The sequence below is a fragment of the Brachyhypopomus gauderio genome, chromosome 9 (assembly GCF_052324685.1).
Source record: "Brachyhypopomus gauderio isolate BG-103 chromosome 9, BGAUD_0.2, whole genome shotgun sequence".
Classification (NCBI taxonomy): domain Eukaryota; kingdom Metazoa; phylum Chordata; class Actinopteri; order Gymnotiformes; family Hypopomidae; genus Brachyhypopomus; species Brachyhypopomus gauderio.
This window is the reverse complement of record NC_135219.1, coordinates 19,841,884-19,859,464: the sequence shown is the minus strand read 5'-3', so window position 1 is coordinate 19,859,464 and position 17,581 is coordinate 19,841,884. Positions and strand designations below refer to the sequence as shown.

The 17,581-nt window shown below is 42.4% G+C and overlaps 1 protein-coding gene across 1 annotated transcript; it reads right to left on the bottom strand.

Moving 5' to 3' along the window:
- Window positions 1-81: 81 nt before the first annotated feature.
- unc93a (unc-93 homolog A) lies at window positions 82-8,659 on the bottom strand. The gene is made up of 8 exons (XM_077016245.1): window positions 8,476-8,659; window positions 8,000-8,181; window positions 7,361-7,590; window positions 7,140-7,265; window positions 6,688-6,905; window positions 6,040-6,175; window positions 1,019-1,150; window positions 82-930 (listed from the first exon to the last, which is right to left on the bottom strand). Exons 1-8 carry the CDS (start codon window positions 8,563-8,565, stop codon window positions 644-646), a joined length of 1,401 nt encoding a protein of 466 aa, XP_076872360.1. The 5' UTR covers window positions 8,566-8,659; the 3' UTR covers window positions 82-643.
- Between the last annotated feature and the right edge of the window lie 8,922 nt (window positions 8,660-17,581).

Genomic DNA, 17,581 nt, shown 5'->3' with positions numbered 1-17,581 from the left:
TATTCAAATAAGATTGTTTACGTTGCATAAAGTTTTCGCAGTAAACAGACAACACGCCAGACTACAAAGAGTTTAATTCATTCTACTTTTTTCAATAAAAGCACAAATGGTAATTGCTTGCTAAACAATAATTTGTAGAGAATGAGGTAGTAAAATATTCACAAGGTTTCCAGAGAATCACAGCGTTTCGAACAGAGCTCTCTCTGTACAAGCACTCACATGTATTCAATTACACGAGTTACATTCATACAACTCACATGTATTCAATTACATGAGTTACATTCATACAACTCACATGTATTCAATTACATAATTAAATGCCTTAATAACTTTTTGTCTTTACATGATTTTCTATAAAAAATATACAAGTTATTGTAAAATAACACAAATATTCGTAAGAATTTGTATAATATAGGCTACAGTGAAATATATATATAGGCTACTTTTAAATGTCTGACCAGTTCCTCCAGATTTACCAGCCTGCAGGGTTTACGATGAAATTTAACTCGATATCTCCAGGAACTGGCAGAGCTCCTTTTAAAAAACTTGTTGCTACACCTCGATAACTGAGGAACAGGTTGACATAGGCTATTGGCATTGCTATTTTACACAGATTATACAACTGTCCTTAATATGTCCACATTTACATAAATGTTTGGCAAATAATCTTCTCATTTGCAGTTATGGCTTTGACTGTAAAGACTTTACATTTGCTGTTTACTGGTGCCGTAGGGTGCCTGTACTCATTGTACTCGACCCAAATGTATGTCAACATGGTCAGTGCTAGAACTGATATTAGGATGTATATTTTTGTGGACAGACAGATGAATGTACTATATGCAAACGCTATCACGTAGCCCAAAGATTCCCACATGCGATAGTTAGCGAATGCTGCCTCCTTGTGGTTGGGAAAGAGAGTGCCATACAGTGCTGAATGGGATAAACAGAAGTAATGTGTTAGTGCCAAAGTATATATTTAAAAATGCATCAAATAGAGTTTAATCGTTCAGACACTCACCGTTGGTTTGTGTTTGCCACACAGCGTCCGCCATGCCCCAAAGAGCAGGAAACACGAAGAAGACAGGCAGCTGGTCGGGATGGGGTCTCCAGAACAGCAACGCGATAGCACAGCTCAGATTTATCAAGGCAGCTATGAAAAGTAAAAGAAGGAATTGCCTCTCAGGTAAACGCAGATTAGAGCTGTGTGAAGCAGCTACTCTCCTGGAGGGAGGTCTGCTCTACCCCACAGTCCAGCTTCACTCCTAACGTGACACATTTAGGTACGAGGCTGAAGTTGGTTCCTTTCGCCAGTGTCTTATTCGCTCTTTCCGTTCCATCTTAAAAAAAATAAAGCGGTAGTTTCATTATGTCGCCGCGATAGAATGTATTGTACGTTTCTATGGCTGTATCTCCTGATTCTTACATCGTCTCAGAAATCTGACGAGCAGGTTTGATTGACCATATAAGTGACTGTATAAATCCAGAAGAAGAAGAGTTTTTACTGTAGAATATTTTTATAATCGTCCTGTGAAGTTGGCATGTCAGGCGAAAATGTACTATGCATATAGGCGAAAATGTACTATGCATACAGTGCATTGGTCTTAGTTTGTATGGCTGTATCTCCTGATTCTTACATCGTCTCAGAGATCTGACGAGCAGGTTTGATTGACCATATAAGTGACTGTATAAATCCAGAAGAAGAAGGTTTTTTACTGTAGAATATTTTTATAATCGTCCTGTGAATTTGGCATGTCTGGCGATAATGTACTGTGCATACAGTGCATTGGTCTTAGTTTGTATGGCAGTATCTCCTGATTCTTACATCGTCTCAGAGATCTGACAAGCAGATATACTTGACCACGTGACTGTATAAATCCAGAAGAAGAAGGTTTTTTACTGTAGAATATTTTTTTTATTGACCTGTGAACTTGGCATGTCAGGGGATAGAATGTAATGTGCATATAGTGCAATGGTCTTAGTTTGTATGGCAGTATCTCCTGATTCTTACATTGTCTCAGAGATCTGACAATCAGGTTTGATTGACCACATAAGTGACTGTATAAATCCAGAAGAAGAAGGTTTTTTACTGTAGAATATTTTTTTTATTGACCTGTGAACTTGGCATGTCAGGCGATAGAATGTAATGTGCATATAGTGCAATGGTCTTCGTTTGTATGGCAGTATCTCCTGATTCTTACATCGTCTCAGAGATCTGACAATCAGGTTTGATTGACCACATAAGTGACTGTATAAATCCAGAAGAAGGTTTTTTACTGTAGAATATTTTTTTAGAATATTTTTTTCTATCGCCTGACATGCCAAGTTCACAGGTCAATAAAAAAAATATTCTACAGTAAAAAACCTTCTTCTTCTGGATTTATACAGTCACTTATGTCGTCAATCAAACCTGATTGTTAGATCTCTGAGACGATGTAAGAGTCAGGAGATACTGCCATACAAACTAAGACCATTGCACTATATGCACATTACATTCTATCGCCTGACATGCCAAGTTCACAGGTCAATAAAAAAAATATTCTACAGTAAAAAACCTTCTTCTTCTGGATTTATATAGTCACTTATATGGTCAACTAAACCTGCTTGTAAGATCTCTGAGACGATGTAAGAATCAGGAGATACTGCCATACAAACTAAGACCATTGCACTATATGCACATTACATTCTATCGCCTGACATGCCAAGTTCACAGGTCAATAAAAAAATATTCTACAGTAAAAAACCTTCTTCTTCTGGATTTATACAGTCACTTATATGGTCAACTAAACCTGCTTGTCAGATCTCTGAGACGATGTAAGAATCAGGAGATATAGCCATACAAACTAAGACCATTGCACTATATGCACATTACATTCAATCGCCTGACATGCCAAGTTCACAGGTCAATAAAAAAAATGTCTACAGTAAAAAACCTTCTTCTTCTGGATTTATACAGTCACTTATATGGTCAACTAAACCTGCTTGTCAGATCTCTGAGATGATGTAAGAATCAGGAGATATAGCTATACAAACTAAGACCATTGCACTATATGCACATTACATTCTATCGCCTGACATGCCAAGTTCACAGGTCAATAAAAAAATATTCTACAGTAAAAAACCTTCTTCTTCTGGATTTATACAGTCACTTATGTGGTCAAGTATATCTGCTTGTCAGATCTCTGAGACGATGTAAGAATCAGGAGATACTGCCATACAAACTAAGACCAATGCACTGTATGCACAGTACATTATCGCCAGACATGCCAACTTCACAGGACGATTATAAAAATATTCTACAGTAAAAAACCTTCTTCTTCTGGATTTATACAGTCACTTATATGGTCAATCAAACCTGCTCGTCAGATCTCTGAGACGATGTAAGAATCAGGAGATACAGCCATACAAAATAAGACCAATGCACTGTATGCATAGTACATTTTCGCCTGACATGCCAAATTCACAGGAAGATTATAAAAATATTCTACAGTAAAAACTCTTCTTCTTCTGGATTTATACAGTCACTTATATGGTCAATCAAACCTACTCGTCAGATTTCTGAGACGATGTAAGAATCAGGAGATACAGCCATAGAAACGTACAATACGTTCTATCGCGGCGACATAATGAAACTACCACTTTTTAAGGTGGAACGGAAAGTGCGAATAAGACACTGGCGAATAAGGAACCAACTTCAGCCTCGTCATTTACGTAGAGGTTGGGACTGAAGTCTGCATAAGAGTTGGTGGCTAATTAATTAATCACATTGTCACGTTGAGGACCCCGGCCCCTCCCTTTTGGGCGTGTGTAAAACGTTGTCCACGTGCTTTGTCTGCGTCAGTGGGACTTCGTGGTGAGGGCTATGTCGTGTGAATAATGTGTCTCACCTGTGAATCGTCTCGTAATCACGTGGGGCTAATGTGGTCTGTCTATTTAATGTGCGCTCGCGCAGTGTCCTGTGCTCGTCGTTGTCTGAGTCTACACGTTTTGTGTACTATGTACATGTTTCTCGTGCGCTGATTGCGCAACACTATATATATCAGTAAAGTGACGTTTGCTGAAACTGGAGGATTCTGTGTCTCGTCCTTCTCGCCGCACCCATCGTCACAGAACGACGAGCCACCTGAGACACCCCCAAGAATGCCGGGCTACGCCACCCGACCGAAGAGGGGCAATCGAGCCAGCAAGCGGCGCCATCGCGCCCCTTCTCCTGGCCAGCGCTGCCAAGCCAACGCCAACCCTGAGCTCATGGAGCAGGACCCGCTATGCGCCTATATGCTGCGCATGGCTCGGGAATCCTCCGTCCCTGAGATAGCGGACAACTTCCTTGAGCAGGCACGGCGGATATGGCGAGAGCGACACCCCTCTCCTTCCCGCGAACCCTCGCCTCTGAGGATGGGGGCGTTCGTGCTTTGCTCTACGGAGAGCACTCCAGAGAGCGAGTTTGGGGAGGAGGATACGCCAAGCGAGGGAGAGGAGGAAGAGGCGTACCCCCAGTCGGAGGACTCCGCCTCCACCGTGGACTACGGTGGAGGGGAGGAGGAAGAGGCGTACCCCCAGTCGGAGGACTCCGCCTCCACCGTGGACTACGGTGGAGGGGAGGAGGAAGAGGCGTACCCTCCGTCGGAGGACTCCGCCTCCACCGTGGACTACGGTGGAGGGGAGGAGGAAGAGGCGTACCCTCCGTCGGAGGACTCCGCCTCCACCCGGGACTACGGTAGGGAGGAGGCGGAGGCGGAGTCGGAGGAGGAATCGGAGGATGAGGATTACCTCCCTCCGCCCGTGTGCCCCTCTCGCACCGCTGAGAAGGGTGAGGAAGACGAGGGCTCCTATACCACGGAGGAAGAAGAGAGCCCTCCCCCCTCAGAGAGGTCTGCGGAGACCGTGAGAGGGAAGCGGACACCCTCTTCCACTCGCTCCAGCGACAGTGATATGGACTGCTCCCGGGGTGGCAGCCCGGAGCAGTCCATGGAGTGGAGCCGGGGAAAAGGGGATGAAGAGGAAATGGAGACCGAAGGGGACCACCCACACGGCCCGTTCGGCCAGTCCGCCCGTCGCGATGCACCAGGCGCGACAGCCCGCCACGGCGTGCCAGGCGCGACAGCCCGCCACGGCGTGCCAGGCGCGACAGCCCGCCACGGCGTGCCAGGCGCGACAGCCCGCCGCGCTGCTCCTGGCATGTCAGCCCGCCGCGCTGCTCCTGGCAAGTCCGCCAGCCACCCTGCACCTGGCGCGTCGGCCAACCGCGCTGCGCCCGGTGGAGGATTCGCAGCAAGGGCAGGAGGAGCACCGCCCACCGCAGCGCCTGCAGCACCTGTGGCTCCCGGTCTCGCTCCCCTAACCGCCCTCCTCCTGGCGCGCAGCCTGGCGCCACTGTCATGTGTGTCTGTCCCAGTGTTCGTGAGTTTGCCCATATGTGTACCAAACCCCTTCTTCCCTCTTGTTCCTCTGTGCGTGAATGTACCTGTGTGTGTATTCGTGTCTGTTCCATTGTGTTTGTCTAACGTCTTTTCCCCTGTATTCCCAGGGAGGGTGTTCTAGGCGGTCCGTAGCGGACGCTTCCCCGAGGGCGGTCACCTCCCAGACGCAGGACTGAGCGCGTCGGATCCGCCCATCGCCGTGGGTTCGGGGCACTCGGTCCTGTTGGCACCCCGGGACGGGTAGTGCCCTTGGAGGGGGCGTCTGTCACGTTGAGGACCCCGGCCCCTCCCTTTTGGGCGTGTGTAAAACGTTGTCCACGTGCTTTGTCTGCGTCAGTGGGACTTCGTGGTGAGGGCTATGTCGTGTGAATAATGTGTCTCACCTGTGAATCGTCTCGTAATCACGTGGGGCTAATGTGGTCTGTCTATTTAATGTGCGCTCGCGCAGTGTCCTGTGCTCGTCGTTGTCTGAGTCTACACGTTTTGTGTACTATGTACATGTTTCTCGTGCGCTGATTGCGCAACACTATATATATCAGTAAAGTGACGTTTGCTGAAACTGGAGGATTCTGTGTCTCGTCCTTCTCGCCGCACCCATCGTCACACACATAGACCTTCTTACCAAAGCAAAAGAGGGCGATCCGTCCAGTGTACTGTGCCAGTCTCCCAAAGACGTAGGAGCTCAGTGCGTTTACAGCGCCAAAGCAAATCATTGCGAAACCAACGTAATGGATTCCCAATGCGCAGGTCACATAATTCTGCAGGGGAAATTGATTATAAACAGTTCACATAAACAGGTTCACACAAATGCACTGATGAAAGTATGGCTGTTTGTTCTTTGAATAGTGGTACTATTGAACCAGCCCTGTTCAGAATACTTGAGAAGATGTAATGACTTATATAGTGCTTTTACAGGACTCTATTTCCACATTACATCACCTTCAACAAACCATTACAAACCATTGTTGTCTTTCAATTTAAAAACAGATATTGTGTGTTAGGAAGGAAGTGTTTAAATCTAAGGTAGTTCTTCAAGGAATTTTAATAAGAAAGAATTTTCCTCTAGTGGTCCACTGACATTTAATGGCTTCTGGTTGTTTGTAATTTATAGACGATTTATATGTAAATAGTAATTTATTTTAGTCCATTTAGGTGTCTTTGCTTAGCCTGCTCACTGATAACTGTACATATCTGCATACGGTTAATGGGACCCCGGTCTCGCTAGGCTGTTCCCTGTACAGTGATTAAACATGTTCTCAGATCTTTTTACCTTAGTGTATTCGCCAGAAAGGAAGCTTTGCTCAAATCCACTGTACATGGTCAACGGAATGAGCATTATCAACCTCTTATCTCTCAAGAGACTGAGGGTGGACAGTAAGGTACTGCAGATAGACTGATTTCCTCTGTTCCTTCGAAAGTCCCGGGCCACCTTTCCATCAATGTTATCCAGAAATACTGCAATGAGCAGCATAGCCAGGACGCCCACACCTACAGAGGAAGCTCTTAGATTAGCTTTTCCTTCCTTCTACCATTTTTAGAGACCTTGTTTAGCATGCTAAGTAAATATATTACAACACAAGTTTAAGAAAAGCCTATGGCTTAGCCGTGCATGTGCTAGCATGTGCAATGATGAAATAATGTGACTGGGGCACTGAATAGTAATTCAAAGGTCTTGAAGGTTTCACAGACAAAACCAGAATGACAGGAGTCATTATTGCGTACCAATGTAGCAGCCCAGCAGTATATTGACCAGGTGCTGCTCAGGCCGGGTGATGTTTGCCGTGGTTGTGAAGTTCTCGTTGCAGAGAGCCGCTCCACAGAACTGTAGTCTCTCCTCGGAAATTTCACCTTGGAGTGGAAACAAACACACGCGAGTCTCAGAATCGCAACCGGACTGACAGACGGAGACACGGCTACATGGTAGTTCTGTTTCGTACATATACCTATGTTAGAGTCCTGTTGGAATATGAGGGAAGACATGAGGTTTCCCCACACGGCGGAGGACTGGAAGATGAGGAAGAAGATGCCAAAGTACTGGTTGATGACGTCCTGGCCTTTCTTGTTGCCCTTCTCTGCCTCTGCGTTTCCACTGATGGTGAGGAAAGTGCATTTGGCAGACCAAAGCGGTGATCCTCCCAGACCCAGAAGAACAGAGGTAGCGATCAAGGCTGGCCTGCGGATACAACATATCCCATTAGGGCGTCCCGTTTCCTTTGCAGTGCTACTGTAATTGAGTTCTACTAATGGAAGTGTAGTAAGAAATGTAAAGGAAAATAAAATGGTAAGTAAAACCCCTAATCCAGCACATCAGATACTTATTAATCCAGGAACTCAGACAGGATGTGCAGAACATGGATTCTCACTGGTCTGTGCTAAATTAATGATAGCAGGGTTACAGTTTAATATATATTGTTTATGAGATCAAAATGTAATAACAATGATATTCCAACCAATGATTATTAAAGCAACACTGACTGTCCTCACTGATAATATGCGGTAGGCTATCAGTATCACTGAAATGTGGGAGTTGTAAACACCACCTCTCCTGCATATTGTTCTTGATCAGATCTTTTTCGACTCACCACCCAGGGAAGAGATTTCCAAAGGAATAAGATATGTAACAAGCCATTGAGATAAAAATGGTCCACTTGCAGCCCAGATTTTTTATCATAATGGGAGGCAGGAACATTGAGGAGAGAATAATGGACGCGTAGATGACACTCAGTGATATGACTCCCATTCCCTCCTCAGCGTTTAGACTGCTCTGTGGCACATCACACACAATGACTTCCATTAATATAAAGTATATATCATGCAACTTCAAAATCGCACATCTCCACTTAAGAGAAACATTTACCATCAGCATCTGTTCTATATACAGATGAAGATTCTGTCCTTCATCTGTCACTTCTTAGTTTCTTAGTAATAAGTCTAAGAAAGTAATTAGTAAGTCTTTGAAATATGTAACGACATGTTCTGTCTGACTATTCATATTTATAGAAATCATAGCATTATCATTCACAGTCTAAAGGTGTATCTAGTGCTTAACCGTTATTACCTGTAGGCTCTGAAGTCCTCCATATGCAGTAAATAAGGATAAAAATCCAAAAGACACCACAAGGACATTTTTGGTATTCCGGCTGATCATTTTAGCAGTTTTTAAATCCTGTGAGTGTCAAGAAGAGAGGAATGCCACGTTTATTCTGAGCCCAGCTCAAGTGCTGAAGGTTATTTCCTGCGCTCTGTCAGATTCATATGAAGCTGTCGTGCTTCATATAAAGGAGTTAGTCGAATGGCAGGACAAAGTTCGACACATAAAAGCAATACAGGCACCATCGGAGAAGTCAGGCCCTTATCAGCCTCATCCCTTAACAGTGGCTTGCTTCAGCCTGAGAGATGATAATGATCTTCTTTTATAATAAAAAAAACCTAATTTTGTAATCAAAAAGATGACGCTGAGATTGTGATTTGAACATAAGAAACGCCATAACTTGAGTGATGTGACCTCCTATTCAAGACGTGTTTACGACAAGACTGTTCGGTGTAATCACCCACTACAGTCCGACCACTGTTGGCATTTCTCCACTCAGCTGAAATCAGATATAAAACATGAAAGTTTATTCACCTCAGGTTTCAGTGATTCTGCAAACTTTTCCCATAATTGCTCTGCATATCCCAGAAGTGACACATGGGGTAAAGGTTCAGTAACATACATTAACATTTGCCTCCTCTTTGCCCTCAAAACAGCTTAGCTGCATATATGATTGGTGGTTACATGAAGCACAAATGTAACTGGTACACAAATGGGAATCGACACCAATATAAAACAAACAGAACAGCACAGTTGAAATGGCTTTGCAAAATATAATGAAGAAAATGATGTATATGTAGGCATGTGAGATGAGTCTCTGTGTTTATACTCTATGTCTCTGTTTTTTTCTGAACATTCATATATTCCTTCAGACATTCTTTACTTTTTTTAAAACTGTGAGAAATATCAGGGCATTAATTTAATAGCATCCTGTAGATTAATGTTAAAGAGCATAGGTGTAGTTATAAAACTGAGGCACTGGAGTCAGGATAGATGTAACCATCTTAGGGTAGATATAGCCATAATTGGGTAGGTACAACCATATCAGAGTAGCTGTAACCATATTAAGGTAGGTACAACCATATCAGGGTAGCTGTAACCATATTAGGGTAGATATAACCATATTAGGGTAGGTACAACCATATCAGGGTAGATGTAACCATATTAAGGTGAATGTTACTGTATCAGGGTAGATATTACCATATTAGGATATATATAACTTTATCAGGGTAAGTGTAACTATATCAGGGTAGGTATAACAAGATTAGGGTAGGTATGATAGATAGATAGATAGATAGATAGATAGATAGATAGATAGATAGATAGATAGATAGATAGATAGATAGATAGATAGATAGATAGATAGATAGATAGATAGATAGATAGATAGATAGAGAGAGAGAGAGAGAGAGAGAGAGTACTTTATTCATCCCCAAGGGGAAATTACAAACTGTATCAGGGTAGTCATAAACATATCAGTGTACGTATAACTATATCAGGGTTTGTATAAACATATCAGTGTAGGTATAACTAATTCAGGGTTATAAACATAGCATAAACATAAACATATAAACACTCCAGTAAAGACAAACGTGTGGGATCTGCATCATTATATACACCACTTATACACCACTTACCACCTGGTCACATTGCTATCTGGTTAAAAAAAAGTACCACCAAAATTAGACTTCCTTTGGTGACTTAGGGGTGAAACTAATAATGTGGGTTTGTGCTTAACTGCATAAGCATATGAACATATCTGTGCAGAGAAACTGAGGAACTGTAGTGGCTGAAAATGAAGATACATTTACAGTTTTATCAAGTTTGTAAAATCTTTCGGGATGCACCCTTTTCTGTAAAGCTTCTCATATAATTTTAAGTATACCATAGTAGCAAGGTCCAGTCATTCAGAACCTCATGATAAGATAAACGATATATGGACGCTGACTGTAAACGTGTTTTATTGCTTTTCCTTGTTCTTAGGGTGCTCAGTAACCAAATAAATGTTGAAGTCTCTCCACCCATCTATAAAGAGAGAATGGCCATCTTCCAAAAAGATTCATAACCTTGTCTTGAGATTATTACATTTTGTAACTATCAATCAAAATGAAAAGATCAAATTTACTATGAGAAGTATACAAAATACATATAAACCACAACTCTTGTTGTCAGCCCAAGAGACACACCAATACCACTGAATCACCCTGCGATAATACACTGATTTGTAATCATTCAGACGCCCAGCAGTTTGTTTATACAATTTTTTACTGCTCGAAACGTGTAAATAATGGGACACAGCTGATAATAATGTGGGCTACCCAGTAACCACATTCTACACGAAACCATAAAATCATCTTCAGGTTAGTCATCAGTTGAAGCTTTCTTAGTCACCTGGGAACGGAGGTCCACTATGGCAGGGGTTCAACTCTGGTACAAAAGGTCCACTACAGCAGGGCTTTAACACTGGGAGAATAGGTCCAATTCAGCAGGGCTTTAACACTGGGAGAATAGGTCCAATACAGCAGGTACAACTCTGGGAGGAGTGTTCCACTATAGCAGGGGTTCAACTCTGGGAGGTCCACTATGGCTCTTGGAGGAGTGGTGCACCACAAGCAAGATTCATGAGAGTTCAGCCAGGATTGAACTCTGGGTGATGAGGTTCACTTCAGCCAGGTTTGAACTCTAGGATATGAAGTCCACTTCAGCCAGGATTGAACTCTGGGATATGAGGTCCACTTCAGCCAGGATTGAACTCTGGGTAGAGAGGTCCACTACAGCAGAGGTTCAACTCTGGGAAGAGAGGTCCACTATGGTGCACAACACTCCTCAGCCAGGATTTAACTTTATGCCCCTTCTGAACCATGTTCAGCCCGTTGGATCTGCATGGCTGAGTTGCTCAGTACATTAATATGTGGTGCGGTAAGTTCAAAACCTGAGACAGATCCTCTCTGCTCAGTAACATAATAATAAAGAAACAATATGGCTTTCCCATACTACAGCCTAAAAACTGGCTGATGAATACTTCTATTCAAAATATTATTGCTCATCCTTTATTTCTGCTGAAGGTATTTATCTGGCTGTACCAAAATGTGTGTTTGGTGTGGTCATTAGCTTTAGAAGTGAGCTACTTAACATTTAGTCTCCAAAAGGGTAACACATTTTGGAACATAATAGAAATTTTATTTTACCATCACCCCAGCATTCAGTGGCAATCAAAGAGCACCCAAACCCTCAAAATACATGTACATAGAATACACTTTATGCCATCTCTTCATAGTGAGTTTGTGTGTGTGTGTGTGTGTGGGGGGGGGGGGGGGGGGGGGGGGTCCTTATAACATGGAAGATTCAACCAATGGCCTTTCAGCGCCACCTCACACTCAGGTATCACAGGAACAAACGTGAATATTCTGCAAGGCCATAGAGCCTAGAAGAGCACAGCAGCCAGTGCACCTATTTCACCCTCGTGAGTGGTGGACTCGGTCACAAATGTACTGGTATCCAGTGTAATCATTATAAGAATGAGAGCGATGTGTGCTTTGCTCCTAGTCAGATCTCTGGCAGCTGCATTTTGAATCAACTAAAGCTGTTTTGTGTTTTGGGGAGTCCCATTAGGAGGCCATTATGCTAATCAACCCTGCTAGCTATAAAAGCATAGATGAGTTTCACTGGGTCTGGATTGGTCAGGAAATCTGCAATCTTGTTGATGTTCTTGATTTGATAAAATGCTGATTTAGTAATTGATTTAATATGACTGCTAAAACCGTGATTAGTCTCAGTCTATTAGTTTGCCACAGTGGGGAACCGTCAGGGCCCTCTACGCACTCTCAGAGAGCCTAAAATATTCTTGAAACATAAATATATATAATACAATTTATAATTTATCCAATTTTTTTACATTTTAAATTACAGTTTGACAATCGACATCTAAACAATTACAAAAATATAAGCAAATAAATTATTCAACCGTGTCTATTAAATCTGTGTTGGAAGGTGAGGGGTTAAGTAGAAGCCTGTGAGCCTGTGTCTCCCCCTATCAGGACTGTGATGCCCGCTGTTCGTTTACAGAGGGCCTGGCAGTTATAATTCAGCGCAATACCAGTTTCAAATGACAGCAAAATTACTGTGCGTTCACACCGAAAGCGACGAAAGCGACACGGCGACCGGAAGTCATTCATTTTCAATGAGAGTGAGCGACACCCAGCGACGCGACGCGGCGCGGCGCGGCGCGACGCGAAGTGAGCGATTCGAGCGACGCGAACAAGTTGAGCTTGGCTCAACTTTATGCAAATGAGCAGTGACGCGCGGCGGCGACTACCAATCAGAAAGTATGTTTGCACCCTCCTCCGAAACCGCACCTCTGACTTTGGTTCCTACTGATTATTTGTTCCGATTGCAAAATGGAGGAGAGTCTGTCTCTGTCTCTGGATGTCCCGCACTTTACGATGTTTATTTTTAGAGGGAATACTGTTCATTTGTTAAAAAACATCTGCAATAAATTAGCGTATACCCTATTATTGGTTATGATTTTTTAAATTCCTGTTTGATCTTCGGGTCAGGGGTAAAAAGTAAAAAAAAATACATAAACATTTTAGGCTTATATACTATATGTGTTTTATACACACACTATGTTTTATACACGCACTCCTTTATAATCGTGTGTCCTGTAATCAATAGATTAAAATAAATACTGCGTCCTGCTTTAAAAACGTGATTTGCATATCTGTCACGTGCTGCATGCAGACGTGATGTTGGACACGCCCCCACGCGACGCGATGCTGGCGACTCGGCGACAGAGAGCGATTTTATCGCTTTCGTGGGCGGGCTTAACTGTATGATAATTTCCGCCCGCTGTGGCGACGCTAGCTGTCGTTAGCGTACCACCGCTAGCTAGTTTCCATTCAGTCCTTTGATGCCCTCGTGCGCGTTGTTTACATATTCCGCTCCGAGGAACACGGAGCTGTGAACCTTATTTTGTTGTAACCATGTTTTGCTTAAGAAGTTATCTAGTTCAGATGTTATTGTTTATTGCGTTTCTAAAGCTGTACTGTCCTCTCAATTTTTTATAAATTTTTTAAATTGCAGTTAATTAGGAGAGGAAACTAAATTTTTTTCGGGGGGGGGGGGGGGGGGGGGGTGGTTGCGGGCCCAGCTTCGCTACTGGTATGCCAACAATTATCATTGGATATTACTGAATTTTAGGGCTTTTGAGTCGAAATAAACAGCTAGCCTGTTCTCATTGTCCTTGCCTCTCATTGTCATTGTCAAATATAATAATCTTTGTTATGTCTTTGGTCAATTTCAGGTTTTGGCCAGTGCTTAATTTGTAAATCAAACGATGCAAACAGCATCAAGGGGACATGAGACAAGGGGTCACTGAGGCGAAGAATGTCATCGGATCGCACACAAAATGCAACACTTGTCAAAATAACAAGACAATTTGTTTACATAAATTACTTTTAAATGATTTACGTGTGTTTTATAAGTGTTTTAAGTGCAGAATCGTTTCTTACCTTATTAGTTGTTTAGTATATAGCTTGGGACTCAACCACACTCGCACCTGCCCCAGTAACATCTCCACTGCCCCTGCCTTCATTTGCTTCAAGTCTCGGTTGTTTAGTAGTACAATCAGATGCTTTTTTGGTGATTTAGGAAGCCTGAATGTGGATCTTGTGTTTAAAAAATATATTTTATAGAATTATTTGTTCAACTAATTGGTTCAACGCAGAAAGATTTCTTCATAACTTATTAGTAGGCTTGAAAGTTACCGGATCGAGGCAGACAGTTCCCGGAACGCACCCTTCAAAATGAAAGAGTTCTGTTCCGGTAGGATCCGGCTCAAATTAAGCTCTGGTTTTGTCCCATCCAGCTAATGCTGACCTTGAGGTACAGGGAGTTGACCAAAGATGGCGCTAGAGACCAAGTACATGGCCATGTAAGGGCTGAGTGTTGTCTGCATAACTGTGGTGTGATAGTGCAAAGTCTTGTAAGATTTGGCCATGACAAAGCATGTATATGTATGTCGTATCAGTATGTATTTCATTCCATAGCTGCTGTGCAGTCCCAGTGCATAGTTTGTTTGTAACATCTAGTTATTGATTATCAACAAATTGCTGCATGGCTTTGCTGACTTTGCGGGCTCTTCTTGGGGGATTCATAGTTATCACAAAATATGGTCTGGTTTACCTATGTGGCTGACGGTGTAGTCAACAAAAAAGATTAGGGTTAGGGTTAGGATTAGTAGGGTTAGTTAGGGCTGGTAGATTAATCTAGGAACTCACACAGGCCAAATACCAACACATTGGCAATTTGTGGAAGCAACTCTAGAAAGCCTAGAGTGTTTTACTGCGGTCTTCACATTGGGGCAAAAGTGAATGTAAAACTATGGTGAATTCATACCATGGCACTTGGAAAGAAAAAATAACTGAATACATTATACACAACAAAATGTTATGAAGGACTCGCCAAAAGGGTGTTGTGATATTCTGCACAGAAATGCACAGTGCTACAGCGTGTAATGAGAGCATAAGAAATTATGGAATAAAAGAAAGATATTATGACATCGTGGCTGAGTAAGAAAATGTGAAGCTCACGGCAGGGACAGCTTGGTTTAATAATAATAACAAAGACAAGCAAGGGTAAACAAGGAGAGGGAAAAGGCGTTAAAGTCAAACAAAAGTGATCTTGTCAAGCACTGGGAATGTCTGGACATTCTGTGGCACGGAAGTGGATTGCAGGCAGGCTAATGCAAAATGTCTGGTATGGGGCCATGTGGGTGTGTGTGTGTGTGTAATGAACAGGTGTGTGCATCTCGGAAGTGATTGTGGCGTGTGATTGGTGGACGTGCAGGACGTACATCTGCATGTTCCAAACTGCATGTTCATAGGTCAAAAAGATATCAAGATATAGTGCAAGACGTGTTGCTATCAATGTGGTAGCCACTTGATTTATCAGGCAAACAGCTGGAGATTGTGTAGACAGCCTTGAAGTTAAACTTCAGTGTTTCCATGCAACAATAACACTGGGAACAATAACAATATGACACAAAGTTGAAGTCTGTGTTCATCTCTAAATTGTCTGATTAGACAAGGAAGACCAGCCCAAGGAACACACCAATTTCTGAAGATTTTAGTAAAGATGTTCACATAGCATCCAATCATTTAAATTTTTTTAATAAACTAAATTTCCTTACAAGAAGCTTTCATCTTATCAAAAAATTACTGTTCGAATACAACAAAGTGTACTGAGTATGCAACTGTTTTCCTATATATCATTATACATTTTCTGGCAAGCACCACCATTAGAGTCTTATCAGGGTCAGAGTTCTCATTAAGAGGCCATTGACACTGACTGGCCTACTTACAATAATGTAGTCCTTAGCTACTGGCCCATCTTGGATGACTGAAACAGCAAGGTCACAATGTCCAGTGTGTCTGGGGACTAAGTCTGTCTGTCCACAAGGAACGCACTGCCAGGAAAAACACAGTGAGTCAGGCCGGGGTCATCAGCTTCCAGCCTCTCTCAGCACTTCTAGGGCTGCCCCTCCCCCTCCGTGGCCTGATTATGTACACTGTTTACTTGGCGACCTAAGGCCCAAAGGTCTCTTGGGTAATGGAGACCTGCAAACACTCTGAACACTTCTTTAAAGTGGCTTTAAGTGTTCTCAGACGTCCCGTGAGATTTACCAGATGCATGTTTGAAAGCAATGTCACAGATTTGTGTGTGTTTCAGGACTTGCCCCGGCAAAACTTCACCACCAGAGGACACTGGTGTTTTACAGTGACGTTAGCATCTGTTTGTGTAACAAGTGTTAATAAAAGTGGGCAATGCTTTATGGCTTTTGTACAAAGGTTGAAACTTAACCACGTGTTTGTTTTTTGTTTGTGTGTGCGTGTGTGTGTGCGCACGTGAGTGTGTGTGAGTGTGTATTTACAATTTTTATTTACAATTTTTATTAAAAACAAATTTTATTAGTAAAAATTATAAACTGTGTGGTCCACTACAGCCCTTGACCATGTCAACCTATTTATGGGTTTGGTTCAAATATGAACATATTTGAACATTAGACATTTTGAATAATCATTATCAATCATTATTATTTATGACCTTCTTAGTTTCACCTGCACCTCAGTTATTGCAAAGAGTTTCTGCATGCAGAGAGCTTCTAACCTGCTCATTAAACAGGGTTCAACACATGACCTGCTCCTTAACGGGGTTCTACACATGGGAATAATTATGAAACAACAGTTTTAAATGTATTTTAAATGTCTTTGAACCTAAAAACAATAATCACTTCTGTTTTCCAAACTTTGACCTTTGACCTTTATTTTGGTCAGATGTCATTTATAAATTCATGACCCATTAGGGATAAAGTTTTTCCAGTTTGTAATGTCATTTAAATATCATTTTATGACATGTAAGATGACAACATAACACCTTAAAAACATAAAATTAAGCAATATTTTCAACATTTATAGACTTGTTGGTCTGGAATTACTTCTTTTGCTCTCTTGTCATAATGCATGTCACTCTCAGGACTGTGTTGCTGCCTGAGAGGCTTCACACTCACTCATATAACTCAAAGTTATATGAATTGCCCTTGGAGTCACCGAGCATGTACACTTTGTAAGGAAGAATTTGCTCATCTACACTGAGATGTTAATCTATTGGAATATTGTTCATGAATATTGTCAATGCATGTGTCATCCTGTCTGCACATCTGTGTTGCTAGGATCCCATAGACAGACATGTGACAAGCAATCCTAGAGAAATCCTAGAGCAATCTTAGAGAAATTCAGAGGTGAGTTGATGTCCTTTTGCGTAGAGTAAAGGTTCGACTGCTCAACAATGAGCTGAAGACACTCAGGAGTGAACATCTGCCTGAAATACTCAGTTGGAGTGAAGACCAACTGTGACCATCTGACACAGATGGAAGATGACCTAACCAGATTGGGGCAGGATAGTGAACACCAGCCTGAGTCCTCCATAGCAACCTACAACTTGCTGCTCCTGACTGACCTTCATCCCGACCCTCATCTTCAGCCTCACTCTCTTCAGACACTCGTGTAATATTCAC

What these genes read in the sequence shown, in the direction of transcription:
- unc93a (XM_077016245.1), bottom strand. Translation starts at nt 8,565, where the DNA reads ATGATCAGCCGGAATACCAAAAATGTCCTTGTGGTGTCTTTTGGATTT. An exon ending in GATCGCCCTCTTTTGCTTTG is followed by an intron (nt 1,151 to 6,039) that starts GTAAGAAGGTCT and finishes TACTTTTCATAG; the next exon opens with CTGCCTTGATAAATCTGAGC. An exon ending in GTGGCAAACACAAACCAACG is followed by an intron (nt 931 to 1,018) that starts GTGAGTGTCTGA and finishes TATCCCATTCAG; the next exon opens with CACTGTATGGCACTCTCTTT.